Source organism: Rhipicephalus microplus, chromosome X (genome assembly GCF_043290135.1).
Source record: "Rhipicephalus microplus isolate Deutch F79 chromosome X, USDA_Rmic, whole genome shotgun sequence".
NCBI classification, from domain to species: Eukaryota; Metazoa; Arthropoda; class Arachnida; order Ixodida; family Ixodidae; genus Rhipicephalus; species Rhipicephalus microplus.
In genome coordinates, this window is record NC_134710.1 from 256634940 (window position 1) to 256650301 (window position 15362).

General features: G+C 43.8%; 1 protein-coding gene across 1 annotated transcript in view; it reads left to right on the forward strand.

Moving 5' to 3' along the window:
* Nucleotides 1-1222: 1222 nt before the first annotated feature.
* Nucleotides 1223-15362, forward strand: part of LOC142775230 (uncharacterized) — a 42888-nt gene continuing 28748 nt past the window's right edge. Inside the window, exon 1 of the mRNA XM_075876584.1 lies at nucleotides 1223-1971. Within this exon, the coding sequence (XP_075732699.1) occupies nucleotides 1602-1971 (370 nt within the window). The 5' untranslated portion in view covers nucleotides 1223-1601. The remainder of the gene's footprint in view (nucleotides 1972-15362) is intronic.

Below are 15362 nucleotides of genomic sequence, written 5' to 3' on the forward strand. Positions count from 1 at the left end.
TCACTGAACCGACACCAAACCGCGCAGCTAGATTTGTACATTCTGATTATTCTTAAACTGACAGCAAGTCTACAAATTTACAAAAAACAATCGCGAGGCTTTTATTATATCGTAATTTTATTTGCGTGTTTTGCCTAATCGCTGTTTTATCAATCCAGCTCATTGAATTTCTCAACAAATCAGCCAGGTTAAAGCTGTATATTCTCCTGGTATTCACACAACCTCACACACGCAATGATTTTTTATCAATACCGAGACTGTGACGATTTTCGTTTATGTCAACCCCGTTCACTTCAACACCACCAATGAGACATTTTGTTGTCAACATCAACAAACTTGCATTTTTTTACCCATCTCTTATCTAAAGCCCTGTGTGCAGGGTTATTGAATTATTTAAAATAAATAAATAAATAAACTTTGCGGCGATGCTAGCTTAATGCGCCAATATGATTTGAAGTTCCCTTAGGTGAGCTCGATGAGGTCTAAGGAGCCTGGAATACGTAGGACGAGTGAAAATTTCACGAAAGTAATGCTGCTCGCGCGTGTAGAGATGTCTGACTGTGCTGTGCAAATCATTGGGCATACCCGCGATAAAGTTCAAACTACGCAGTGGCAAAATGGTAATTCCGGAATAAAGGCAGCAGTAGCTTGGTGCTTGGGGCATCGTGGGCAGTTCCGCCAACCAAACGTTGTGAGCATTTTTGCAGGAAGGTCAGATCCACGTACCCACCGAAAGAACGCCGTGCCATTCTAGATAGAAGCCACGGTTTTCGCAGTGGCACGGCACACGCTCACCACTTTCTCAGGAGCAGTGCGTTTTCCTTTCACTGTGACTGCAGTGGCTCGGCGTGCCGTCCAGTGGCATGCTCGGCAGCAGGTCCTCGCGATGCGGAGCGAGCGTTCACAGAAGGGGTATTTGCCTGATCCACTCTTCCTCATGCGGCCAGCAACAAACTGGCATTAGACCGGGGCACGGCGTCCACAGAGAGACCCGCCGCTGGAACGAGCCCGGCTGCTGGGCTGCGGACGCTCCGATTCCCCCCTTCCCATGACACATTTATCTCTCTTCTCTCTCAAAACAACACACAAACCAGACACATGGTGTTTCCCGGCTTCCAAAACAGCGTCGCAGGCCAATGGCTCTCTCTGAGAAACAAACGCGCGGCTGATGGAGAAAGGAAAGGAGAGCAGCATGTGGAGAGGCCTTCCTCGTATACGACCCTCGCTCGACCGCTCCAGCGACCTATGCCAAGAAGCGAATCGCCACAATTCGGGGGACTGTTAAAGGCTCCGTTCTTTCCAACAGCACGACGAACATAAACTTTCACCACTCAGATTCAAGCGCGCGTAAGCGAATCGCGGACAGAAATATTGACAGCCCTCCGAAGCATTCGTCCTTCCGGCCCCTGCTCGGAGAGAAACGGCAGGAATCATTCACGCGACAAGTCTTCGTATTAGCAGAAACTGCAACGCCTTTTTTTTCGAGAACCGCGCAAGATATCTCGTCGCGTGCTGCAGTCTATGGCTCGGTCGTGGTCGCCTTTATAGGCTTTGGCAACGCCGCCGTGGTTCTAGCTGAAAAGTGCCATTAATTTGTCACCATGGCAAATATTGCGCTGCTCCTATCCATTCTACTGTGCATCGAAGGTCACCGCGTTACGGCGATTGAGTCAGCGATGGCTGCTTCGGCTCCGGAAGAGTGGTCCAGAGTAACAGCGGAAGCTGAAGACATGGAGGAGTCCGTCACGACGACAGAACCTGCACTGACCTCGACGTCCGAGTACGACCGTTTCGTGCATGCGGTCCGCACCCAGGAGGCCGACGGCCGCAAAATGATGGCCGAAGCGCTCAAGAGGATCCTGCCTCTCATGATCCGCATGGGACACGAGTCTGGAATTTCGAGCGACTGCCAAATGGCATATTTCAAGAACATGATGGGTGTCAAGGACCTCAAGGCATGGGCGCTAAAAAGTGAGTATGCGGCACGTGCCTTCGCAAATGCCGCAAAAAGTTAGTTCCCTGTTCTAAACTTTAATTCGGTGCACCGAGGTGATGTCACTGTACTTCTCATTGATCCTATATAGTCGCAAATCTATTGCATGTGATACTTTTCATAAGCATTCTTAAAAAAAAGGCGAAGAATATGGATACTCCACTCTTAAGGATGCTTGACACTGCTAATCTTAACACATGCAAAATTTCATCGCTGTTGCATAGCAACCACTCCCACTAAAAAAAGAAAAAAAAGAAAGTGATCCACAAAGTGGTGCGATGCCTGGGCTCGCGTCTCAACTTTTGTGGCAATATTTTTCGCTCGTCTAGCGCTTCACGCTGACCCATTTTCACTGCAGTTTATGCCGGGATTGAAAGCGGAATGCTTTTAACGCGGCGCAATATTTTTTTAGTTGTAAATGAGCTTTTTTTCCACAGCTTGTAGAGTAACTTTTCCCATTTTAGAAGCACGTATACGCTTGACATGTATGTACATGCACGCCAAGAAAAGAGCAGTTCTAACAGCAGCTTTGACATCAAAGAGAACACAACGAAGTAACCTCGATCACCCCTTGGCTCTCAACTAGCGACTAATCTTCATCAACGGAAAAATATAAATACCAGCAGATAATATACCTCGTATGCGAAACAGTAAGAAGTGGCCTTGGGTGTTCTGTATGCGGTTCGCGCTGCCATTCGAATATGCAGTTCAATCAACTAGTCCAGGTAAATTGACTACATTAAAATCAGAAGCATAAAAAATATATATCCACTCACGCTGACATACCTTTCAACTGCTGAAAAAAGTGACAATGAAATACTTTTTTTCTTTACAATCCGCTTACGACTATATTGAGTTTTTTAATAACAAACTAGAGTTAGAAAAAGGGCAGGTATTTTGTAGCGATGCGAATTAATCAATTCTGTGCGAGTCTCCAACGCTCACGGCTGACTGATCCCACTAGTAGAGTGGGCTAACTCTAGCTCTGACCAATAGCCAAGCGCGGAGACCGCGAAAAGGCCATCTGAAAAAGGCATCGCTACAAAATACCTTCCCAAAGAGAGCGAACATGTGACGTTTAGGAGAAAATTTCTTGGTGCCATATGTTTAGGACGACTCCTTCGCGCGTGTGGGTGTTTCGCTCCCACACATCTTTTCAGTGTCGTGTTGGTTGGTTCAAGTTAGTGCGCTTTGGTGGCGGAGTTTTCACCTCAGTTACAAATATTTTATGCAATGATCCTCTTCGTTGCGAGCGACAAACAAGGACTGACGGACACCGGTGCGTGTTCGTCGGTTCTTCTTTTTTGTATTTTTTATTTGCCAACACAAAGTGTCATTTAGTGAAAGCAATACAGAATCCTGGAACAACAGTGTTGTGCATGATCGTGTTGGTTCCGTACGTGATCATGGTGTGTAATTAAGCGTAGCTTTTCGTGACGAGTAATTGCTGACGAGCATGGTAACATAATCTTTTTTATCAGATTGAGGTCGGGGGCGTAAACTAGCCAATATTCTTTCCCACGCCATCTGATACCCACTTTATGGTAAAAATCAGCACAAAAATACGGACAGGATTATGTGAAAACCATGTATAGTAATAAACCAACATATTTCAGAAGTACCAGTAGGTTAAGTAAAAATTTTAAAGCTACAGACCTTATAATAAAATGAAGAAGTGAGCATCAGCCTTTTCTCACTCATTTTCATGGTAGAATCAACCACTCTCACATTGTGATGTTGGGACGTCAAACCCCAAAAATTTTTATTATTAGAATCAATCACTGTTGGCCTACATATGTGATACGCAGCGTCCGCTTCTCTCTTTCTCCTAATTTATTTTCACTATCGTTACATCACCTTCTCAAGTAAATAAAATGATAACATGCAAAACTTGCACTAGCGAGAAGCATTGATGAAGCAAATGTGTGATCAAATCATGATGGTATATTTCCTGGTATAGCTTTAGTTTCCTATTAGCCTTTACTTCTATTGCAAGATATATATATATATATATATATATATATATATATATATATATATATATATATATATATATATATATATATATATATATATATATATATATATATATATATATATATATATATATATATATATATATATAACTTCCCCTATACCTTCTTTGGCATTATTTTTTGTTAGATCTCGTTAATATTGTGTAAAACACGAAAAACGAGCCCTTAAGTATACACTTGTTTCTCTTATTCATTGACGAGGGTCTCGTACAGGCAGATTTGATGCCTTTAGGTTGTATACGGGGGACTATTGGTCAGCTGCCAGTTAGTAATAAGTTCTCGTGCTACGTGACGCCAAACAGGCTCATAAAGAGTGTGCCACACTCTCCGCCATGGCTACTAGTGGCGCTGACTGACACTCCCACGTTTAAATTGACATAGATACCCAATAAAGTGGCTGGGGGGGGGGATGGCTGTCGTGGTAGCTCAGTGGTAGTGCATCGAACGCGTTATTCGAAGGTCGAAGGTTCGAATCCTGCCCACGGCAAGTTATCATTTCACCTTTGCTCTGCAGATTTGAAACTACCCGATTTTATACTGCGGGCCAAAGAAGCTGATATACCAAGCAATAAAACGAACGTCCAGTGGTTGGGCATACAATAATAAACAGGCGAACTTAAGATATATGCGCATATGAATGCCTAGTTTGTCACAGACATATAGAGCATATATTTTTATATTTACTGGGAACATGATATTAATAATGGTTGTCAAGCTTTCGACATAAACATCGTTTTGTGCAAGATAAGCTTATAGCTATTTACACTACAGGGCTAAATTAATAGCGAAGGAAGCTGAGAACGAATTTCTTTTGCATACCTTTCTACATTTTCGTTTACGTTCATATTAGTTCGTGAACGATGCAGGTACTTGTTGCGTTAAGCATGTGCAAGGCCTTATACGTTGGCCTTGTATGCAACTGATTGTCGAGAATAACTGGCCGTGCACTTTCGGCATCTGTATACGATTGGGTGAAACCCGCAAACGTACTGCGGACCGGCGCATGTATATCTCGCAGCATCCTCGAAGCGATAGGTATATCATACCAAGTTTGTGGTGCTCTTACGCGGGCTTATGGGAAAGTTTTTCAGGACCGATTAGCGATACCGGTCGCCGAGACGAAAGGGCCGAACGTTTGGGTCGTCCAGGTTGCGTGCGGGCCACGCGTACGAAGCGAGTGTGGGCACCGAAGGAGTGCGCAGTGCCCGGACGTGTTCTGCTAATGAATGGCCTCACGACAGCGGTGGCCACGTCGTGCGAGGAAAGAAAGAAGGAAGCAGCCACAGCGAGACGCACGCGGAGTGTAAATTGCAGTCGTCGATTAGATGGCGGCTGCCCGGTGCTCTGCCAGTATCTTTCCTCGCTTTCCCGCCGACTGATAGCCATTCCCGGTATTCAGCAGAAACGCTTTTTCCGAGAACGCATCCTCCTCATCTCCGGCGGTGCCGTGATCTTTGGCGTGGCCAAAGCGTCCTCGCCCGGAATAAGGTCACTCACGCGTCACTGTAGGGTGCGGACGACGGCGGACAAAAAAAGCAGCCCAACGCGCGGAGAAAGGCCGAGAACGGCGTGCGCTCTTCCTTTTCCGTCGTCGTGCGCGGATCCTCGGGCAACGGGATTTCATTTAATCCTGCTGCCCGTGGCCACTGTCCCCAATCGTCGACGTACTCGCGCACGTAAGCGAACGCAGCTCGTTATCGCTACTCGAGATCGCGTCCGCAAGGAATCGGGAAGAATCCGTGAGTGCGCGGCGTACGCGCGGTTTTATTATTATTTTTTTTTTTTTTGTTCAGCAGTCGACCGCGCGCCGCGGAGCATGGAGCGTAGCGGCGGCAGCATGCCGTCGGTCGACCGCGCCTTTTCACTTAGGGCCTCGTAGGGCCCCGAGCTCTACTCCGCTACGCTGGGCCGATCAGTCGACTATAGCGGCATTGTCACCGTTGCGTCACGTGTAGCGCTGGTCTCCGAATCCGCATTGCGAAGGTAAGAGCGGCGATCGTTCCCCACTTGGGCGTCCTGGTAAAAGCCCCAACGTTTGAGCGCGGGTTAGGCATACGTGGTATACGTACGTCTCCACTGAGAAGGAAAACACGTCACGCTTGGTTATTTGCCGGAAATAATTTCTGGTGTCCACGCTCGAGGGTCTACGAGAGCATTGCACTCGGAATGAATGCTTGCTTCGGAAAGGCCGTTCATTATGAGTGATCTGCCACTGATATTCTGGCAGACTTTGAAGTAAGAAGACCATGCGGCTTCTTTGGCAAATATTTTTTCAGATGACATCCTTCAAAAGAGGCAAAATCTAACATTCAGTGAGAGAAAAAGTAGTGGCGCTGGCAGTATTATTCGCGCAAAGGCAATATATATGACAAGCAAGAAAAAGAAAGAGATTATGACGACGGCGGTAAAGTGGAGAACTATTGTTTGCATGCAGTATATGCTCTTACCACAATGAATTAAACCTTTCTGTAGAAAACTTGTGTACTTCCTGCACACTTCCCTTCTTTCTGGAGACTCAGCCTTCCTGTATACTGAGTGTGTACGTTTTCTACACGCATCTTGGGGCTTTCCCGTAAAATTTATACGGCAGACTTTCTGAGGCCTGGCCACAAACGAATTCTGCTCTCTTTGTGCGGTTGCCTTATATAGACTACAGATGTTACGCGGTCTGGTTGTAAAACAATTCTGTGCGCTGTCTATAGTTAGCACGGGCTATTTTCTAAGCAATGTGCAATGAAATTTTTTTCCTATACCGAGAATAAAAGCTGGATGTTGACTTGTGTATGACATTGATTTCAGAGCTAAAGAATTTGCCTAAACTGGCACATCAGACATAACTCTTGAAATAGTACAGCTTTTGTTGGGACGTTTCCATATAAAAATAAACCAGGCCCTTTGTTTTACACCAGTAATAATACATACAAGTGTTTCTAAAACACGAACACATTTTGGTGCACAATTTCAAGACGCATTTCTGTAAATAGGCACAAAACACAGGATTTCAGCAAAATATAGAGATTTATTTATTACTTATCGTCTTCAACTTCATAATTGGCACATTACTTCTAAAACTGTTATTTAAATAGTTAGTGGAATAAATTTAAGTAGCCCACGTACTCCACAATTTCTCTTAGTGTATAGGGTCGGCGTCTTCATATAATTTGTATAATGAGAGACAATTTCGTTATCGACCGCAGTAGATATGTTAATTAAGATGGAAAGCAAGACATGTTTACCCCTCGAGCAGGGCGAAGAGACGAACACGACAAAACTGCGACCGCCATTCCGATAAAGACGACCGCCATTCTAATGGCTTGGTCTTTCAACGTCGTTTGAGTGCCAGGAACTATGATGCTATAGCCGGGTTGCCAGGTTTGGCTACTTTGCCACAATTTAGTCAAGTGGCAATATTTTGGAAACTTTTTCGTTCCGTCGATTCGAGCCAAACTATGAATATTTGGTCATGTTGCAGCAGCTGGCCTATGACTATGCGGAGTGAAAACATGGCAGACAAGTAGTGTTTTCAGCTCCTGAAATAGAATTAGGCACTTGCATTACACAAAATAGAGTGCTTTTAGATGCGTGGCTTGGCCTCAAGAATTTTGTTTTTCATGAAGCCTTGTTTTGTAGACCACATATTGGTGAACGCGATGTTAAAGTGTGATTGGAAGGGAAGAGGACAACCGGAAGCGCTCCACGTCCCCTCTGCAGTGATTAATATTAGAAATCCAGTATGCTTCAGTTATTTCTTAAGATTTGGTTCTATTTTGACTCAGGAATAATAAATACTTAGACTACGCGTCATCACACAAGAATTGACTGCGAAAATGACTACGATATATGCTTCGATGCCATCGTCGCAGTAATCGTGATTTTGAGCATAGTCCTGTCCTACTCGTTTTTAATGTCGCCACAAGGCTGTTTTTTACTCGTTGTCCTCTTGGGAGAAGTCATGCAAGGAGCCTGAAGGGAGCGTCACAAAAGAGTTTCATGAAAAGGTTCCTGGCGTTCGCATTCCTTTGATGCGTACGCTATTTTATAGAGAGACACATTTAGTTGGGCGTACGAAGAAGCTACGTACGCTGTGAAACTTACGTTGCGTACGCGGCAAGTGAAGCGTGCGACAACATTTATAGTTTAACGTAACTTGATGCGTTTCACTCAAATAGATTAATGGTATGTGAGATGCAAGGGTTTTTAATGCTTATTAGCACCACCGGCGTTAGAAGTATATGCTATATAGGTCCCACTACCATGGTCCCAGTAATAACGCGGCCTCTGTGATCTGCACAAAACTCATCCTCACTGCCAGGAGAAGGGCCACCAGCGTACAAGTCATGCCGTGGCGTTCGCTATGTAGATTTTCAGCATCATTCATGGGTGCACTGAATGCGCACGTTCATCTTTGCTGTTTTGTATTTGGGTGTGCAATGCAAGAATGTTGTCTGATCGGGCATGGCCGCATCGGATCGACGCCAGCGTTCTATCCAGCGCTGCTGTGGATGAGGCTTAACGTACACCGCAGCAAGTGGTCGCGTTCCAGGAGTTGATAACCTTACGATGTACTATCGGCACATTTAAGGAGTGCAAGCTCGCACAACGTCCAAGGCGTGTTATGTTGCACCATGAATAAAAGTACGTACCAAGCTGCCGTTTTATTCACGGGTTCATTCAGCGAGAGGCCTGGCAGAAAGAGACGCGTTCCCGCACACAACCTACCGAAGACGATTCTTGAGGATTTTAGTGAGACGCCAGGCAATTTCTTCTGAATCACCAGGATGCCGAAACGCGCCGCTTGAGTTTACCTTGTCTGGAATGAAAACATCACCTTTCATTCTTAAGTACACATGCCTCGCATTAGGTTAGCTGTTGCTGTCTGCTTCAAACTCCACTATTGCCATCACATACTGACGTTCTGGTTTCTTTGAGGTCTCGCGAAAACGTAACGTAGCAAGCGCTACCTTACGTACGCAGCGTCTTGTTTCGGGCGTACGCGCGCATCTCTGGAATCGATATGTTACGCACTGCACATGCGCAGTTCTCTGCCGTGGAAGTGTGCGTACGTGGGCTCGTTACGTACGCCCAACTAAAAGTGGCTAATATGACATGCGTACCCAAGTCGTTAGCGAATGACGTATACGCAGAGGGACAAAACGTTAACGCAAAATTTTTCATACCTTATTCCAAGACTGCCTATTTTTGTAACAGCGCAAAGAACCTTCATGCACCAAATAATCATGCACCAAATATCGATATAAATTAGTTAATTTATGTTTAAATATCAGTGATTCTGATTCTGAAGAATTGATGTGGCCTTTATTTAGGCGTTCACCAAAAGGCTTTTACATTCAATGATATATAACAAAACTACGTCACCACTGTTTTCACAGACGCATTTTGCTACATTTACTGTCCTTGGCTCAAATTGACAGTTTTTTTTTTGCTAGTTTTTCCGACTTTCTTTCACAACATTTTGTCTTTTCAACCTGGCAACCCTGATTGCTCTAGGAAAGGTGGCATCTTGAATAGTATCGAAGCACATCCAAGCCAGGTACATAAACGAGATACATGCTTGCGCGCCACAATTTTAACGGAATATGTGGAGATTGTGTTTGGTGAAGCACACTGCGTGTGTGAGTATACTCGTGTGTCTTGCTTGTGTCCCCGTTACAATCCAAAGACATCATGCTCACAAGTTCACATCGCTACATTAGGACACATGGATCGGGAATTGCATCTAGGTGACCAAATATGCATTTTTTCCCACTGTTTTGTGACTTCGCAAAAGACATGCTTTCCGGCTTACCAGCGGCGTCCCGTCGGTGAGGGAGAAGCACATGCCTCTCTCCCTCGAAAGGCCCCTGCGGCTTACCGTCGTATATTCTCAAGCGAGATCACTGAGTGCAACTGGAAATATTGCATATCCACTGAAGCTTTCACTGTGTGGGTCTGAGGTCACTGAACAACGACTCGGGCGTCTCTCGCGAAGCGCGTGATTAAGTGTAAGCCTCAAGTGTAGCGCTTTCGTGGCATATATATACTGAACGCGGGGCGTCCGCTTGGATTCTCACGAAGCACGACGCCATTCGTTTACTGTAATCATGACAGAATTTAGCTGTTTGTGCACGCGCAGTCACACGGAAAGCCATTCATCCCTGATTACACATCGTGTGCCCTGAGCGATGCGGCGACACCGTGCCGAAAACGCGCCATGGACGTTCCACGAGCTTTACGTTCAGCTCTGGAAATGCACGCGGCGTCCCTTACCTCCATGGGGCGCAGCGCGCCGTGATTAAATAAGGAGCCACATAAACGTTAAGTGATCCCCAATCGGCGTGATAAGCGGTGACGTCGAATTGTTCCCGGCAGAGCGGGTGGCGCACGAGTGCGCAGCCTGCATTCCTGGCTGAGCAGCGGCTTCCTACGCCGGGGCTTGCATGAACGGCGATCCGCTTCCTGGTGGCTGCGCACATTGCGTGACCCGCGTTGTTCCGCCCAGTTTCTCGTCTCAGACAAGGGATGCATGTGTAACGGTAGTGGGGCCTGCAGTAACAAGGAGTACTTCGCTCGCGGCTACTTGGCTGCCGCGTGCGCAGGCTCAGTTGGAATGCGGCTCTGCTAGGTTTGGAAAAACCCGCGATAAACAGCGGACATGCAGGGGCGCCGAATTAAGACTATTTATGTAGGGTGTGTTCCAATACTCCCCGTAGACGGCTAAGTAGGCGGCTAAGCGGACAGTCCCTATATTAAATTTCATACTAGTTGCCGCATAGCCAGCAAAATAGATATCCTGGCGAAGACAGCATTGGAGACAAACGCGACGCAGGCCACCGTGCTGTCTAAGCGAGATGGCGGCTCAGGGTAATGCCCGGGTAGCCCAGATTCCATAGGTATTTTCTTCTGCTCTAGATGTGGTTTTGTTCGCCCTTTAATGCAAACTACGTTCATTCCTTCAGCTTCAACCCGAAAGGAGTTACAGATAATAACAATTGTGCTTGTTTTTTTAGCTTTCCCTAGTCGACACAAGCTGAATTCATGTCGCGAAAACTATACGCGTTTCCTTACTCGGATGACCGGGGCTCGATGCTGTTTTCAAAGCTGACAGTGTAGATTTTGTACGATGCCATTCGAAACTGGAACACAGCTCTAGCTATATTTTAAAGTGCCCTCGAAGTCAATAGCTTTAAAAAGACTTGGTGTAAAGAGAGAGAGAGAGAGAGAGAGAGAGAAGATACAGAATAGGCAGGAAAGCTTATTATTCTTTGTTCGGTTTACTGCCCTGCACGTGGGAAGGGCAATGAGCCTAGAAAGTCGTTTGAGTCGCTCTGCAGTTCTTGAAGACCAATTAATTGAGTGATCACCTGTAGATGCGCTGCAATGTACACACGTGAGGAAGGAAGATAGAGAACAATATTGTACGCGCATAGGTTCCTGGTAATACAATTATAGCGATGTGTGAAAAAAAAAACGTAAGACAAAATATAAGGCACAATAATTACCGGTATATGTGGTATAGGAGTAAGTAGAGCACGAATATTGGCGGACACGCAAACCCACATAGATATATTGTCAAACTGCTGTGCATGCATCATTCTCTGATGCTGCTAAGAATTGTGAATCTTCGGCGATCTACGCTGTCAACTCGGGGATGCTATTTCAGTTTTTCATGGTATGCAGAACAGATGACAGCGGACAGGTAATGCCTATAGTAAATGTAGTGGCAGTGTGAATAAAGGCAATTTTATGGGGAGCTGTTAAAATAAGTAAAACGTAAGTTTATAGTATAGATTACAAAAAGCAAGGAAAGTAACTTTTACGTATTTAGGTCACATTTTAATGAATAACGAAAGGAACAAGGAGACACAGGTATGATGCTAGACTGTGATAGGAGCAAAACAAGATCACAGACAAGATTGGCTCTAGGTTACTATTTAATGCCAACCCGTTTGAATTGAAACACCGTTAACTTACCATTATTATTGTCATAATAATTAAATAATAACATAGCATGCCACAAAGTGCCCCAATCCTTCATAATCAGCGCTGAATAGGTAACGCGTTTTCGCAATTTTTCCTACATTTGGTGTTGTGAAAAGAAATGCTCAAAAGCCTTTGAAGACCATACCTTCTCCTTTCCTGTACGGTTTACTGCACCACTGTATGACTTTCATCGCATCATCAGGGCTGCATTCATTGTGATCCCATGGTCACATGAAATAAAAACAAGCAAACAAACAAACAAATTAACAACTACAAGATAGGTGGATGGGAGCCACAAAGTAGCGTTGAGTGTCTTCAGAGGTCAGGAGTCAATGGGACACGTCTATTTCCACCATAATTCTTGACCGTAAAGAATATCTCGCACGAGGAAGTCGACGACGCCTGAATGCCGCGAACCCGTGAGTACGAAGGCTCTCACGGGGTCCGCTCGTCATATTTTTGTTTGAGAGTTGTTCGGCAAGTTGTTCCCAAGATGCTGCTTTAGCGTGACGAACGTGACTCTGCTTTCGCCGACTGCTCGATCTGAGCTGCCCGAATGGAAGCGTGGGCGCGCCGTATCCTCCATTGACAAAGCTGCAGGCGTGACCACTGGTCACTCAGCGGCTATAAAAAGGCAAATACCGGACAGTCGCAAATATAACGCGAGATAGTAAAAAGAAGCGAAAGGAACAGCAACAAAAGGTGAAAGCCGGAATGTGGCGGATCTCTCCTTCGATTTGCCTCTATTCTGGGCAAACATACGTGGTCGTACAAACGCTTGACGCCGCCAGCCGACACCGAGATGGCGATGCGATAGCCCTGGCGTCAGCCAGAGCTCCGCCAGAGAGCCGATGTGGACGCGTCCCTCGATCACATACAAATGGTAACGCGAGGCCAGTCGGCCGTTGGCGAGGTCACGTGGCGGACGTGCCTCCAGGTGGGTGCACCTGCCATGGTCAAATTGCGTGTGGCACAGGAAGCGCGTCGGGGCAGATATACATCACTCCGTGAAAATAAAAGAAAAAGTACTCCGACAAATCGACAATAATGACGTTATTGTTTTCATCTGACTGTCTTGATAATAATAATAATAATAATAATAATAATAATAATAATAATAATAATAATAATAATAATAATAATAATAATAATAATAATAATAATAATAATAATAATAATAATTATTATTATTATTATTATTATTATTATTATTATTATTATTATTATTATTATTATTATTATTATTATTATTATTATTATTATTATTATTATTATTATTATTATTATTATTATTATTATTATTATTATTATTATTATTGAAATGTTACATGTCAAATGATGATACGGCTAAAGGCAGATCAACCACCTGACAATGGTTCTACCACCCAAGCACTGTTCAACAGGGTTTTAAACACATAAAAGTTATGCAATAAAATAGAAAGCGGAAACACTAAGAGAAAAAGAAAAGCTTTACACAGTACTATCAGGAGCAATTCATGACACACATGAAATAATTTTAACAAAAGTGCTATCTTTAATACAAAATGTCGTACACGACATGACGCTCGAGGCCTTGCTCATACTGTGAAGGCCTACAGGACAAAAAATACGACTTAAGGACGAGCTTAAACACAAATTTTGACATGGCTTCATTCACATAATTTCAAACATGACGAGGGTTATTTAGATCAGGTGTTTAGGCTGACTAGTTCCGTATTTATTTCTACAAAGCGGAAGTTCGAAGCGGCTATATCTTAGTCTCTATTGCTCACGTGCGGTTGGGTACATGTGTGAAAGTGTTGATTTATTCTTTCGCGCTTCTATGTGCAGGTATGCAGATAGATTGGGGTATATAGCTGATCAACTTTTAATATCTCGTTTTTTGAGAAGCATGGTGCTGTGTGGTCAAGCCATCCAATGTTTTCTATGGGTCGGACAGGTTACTTTTGAAGCACTGTCAGCCTACCTAAGTTTGTTTTGCTTCTAGTGCCCCAGACTAGTAAGCAGTAATATAGCTGAAAATGTATCATTGAATAATACAGCTGACGTTTAAGCCAAGTCGGAACCAGATGCCGAATTTTATAAAACATTCCATTAGATCTATAAATGATAGTATTTCATTTGTTTACATGGTGAGTCCAGTTAAAATGTTGTTCAAATAATGCTCCCACAAATTTAAATACCGATACCTGATCCATAACACAAGCATCAAAATATAGTGAAATGTCTGCGTCATAAGGCTCGTTCCTAGGTTTGAAAACAATGTATTTAGTTTTAGACATATTTAGCTGAAGTTAGTTGAGAGATAACTAAATTAGGAATTCATGCAACCAATGGTTCAGCGCTGTTTCCAAGTGAGCAAAATTTTTCTATGAAAAAAATAAACTATAGTATTGTCGGCTTATAGAGGCCATTTTAAATGTATGCGGTATGTCCTCTTTATCGTTAATATAAATGATGAAAAATTGGTCCACTGTGGTTTTCTAGATGTTACAGTGCTCGGTTTCTGATCCGAATATTACGAGTTGATCAAGGCCTCGTCGATGGCACTTCGATGGAGCACCGTTTACTGGGTTACTGTGCAATGTCAGTGCACGTTAAAGAATAATCAAAATTTCAGGACCCCCCCCCCCCCATTGCAGTGGGCCCCATAACTATATCGTGGCTTTGCTACGTTAAACTTCAGATAGTATTAGTAGCTGCCTAGATTAAAATCATATATATATATATATATATATATATATATATATATATATATATATATATATATATATATATATATATATATATATATATATATATATATATATATATATATATATATATATATATATATATATATATATATATATATATATATATATATATATATATAGCTATTTGTTATTTGTGCCGTCACGTGCGTAATTCATGAATTTACTAAATAAGGTCCTGCACGCGAAGAAGTATTAAAAAAAGCATGTACCTCCCAAGCACGAAACACAAAGTACCACATAGTGCGCCTCATTCGCATAACCATCACATTGCGATGAGCCGGAACAAACGTCGCATCGCATACATTGTGCGAGCAGGGATAGTGCTAGGATTTTTGTCTCCTAGGGTGAGGGTGACACTGAAGGAATCAATAAGTCAGATGCCTGGCTCTTTAGGAATTTAAGAAAGAGAGTGATTCCCTCATCTCTCCCTTCTTTTAAAGTCCTTGCACCACCCCTGCATAGGAAGACGTCTTTGTTTCCAAGCTCTGTATGATGACCGCACATTCACCTATACAACCACACACGCACACTGAAAACCCCGATACGCAGTAATAAAGCGCTAAATATACGTGATACGGAAGCATGCGAACATCAACG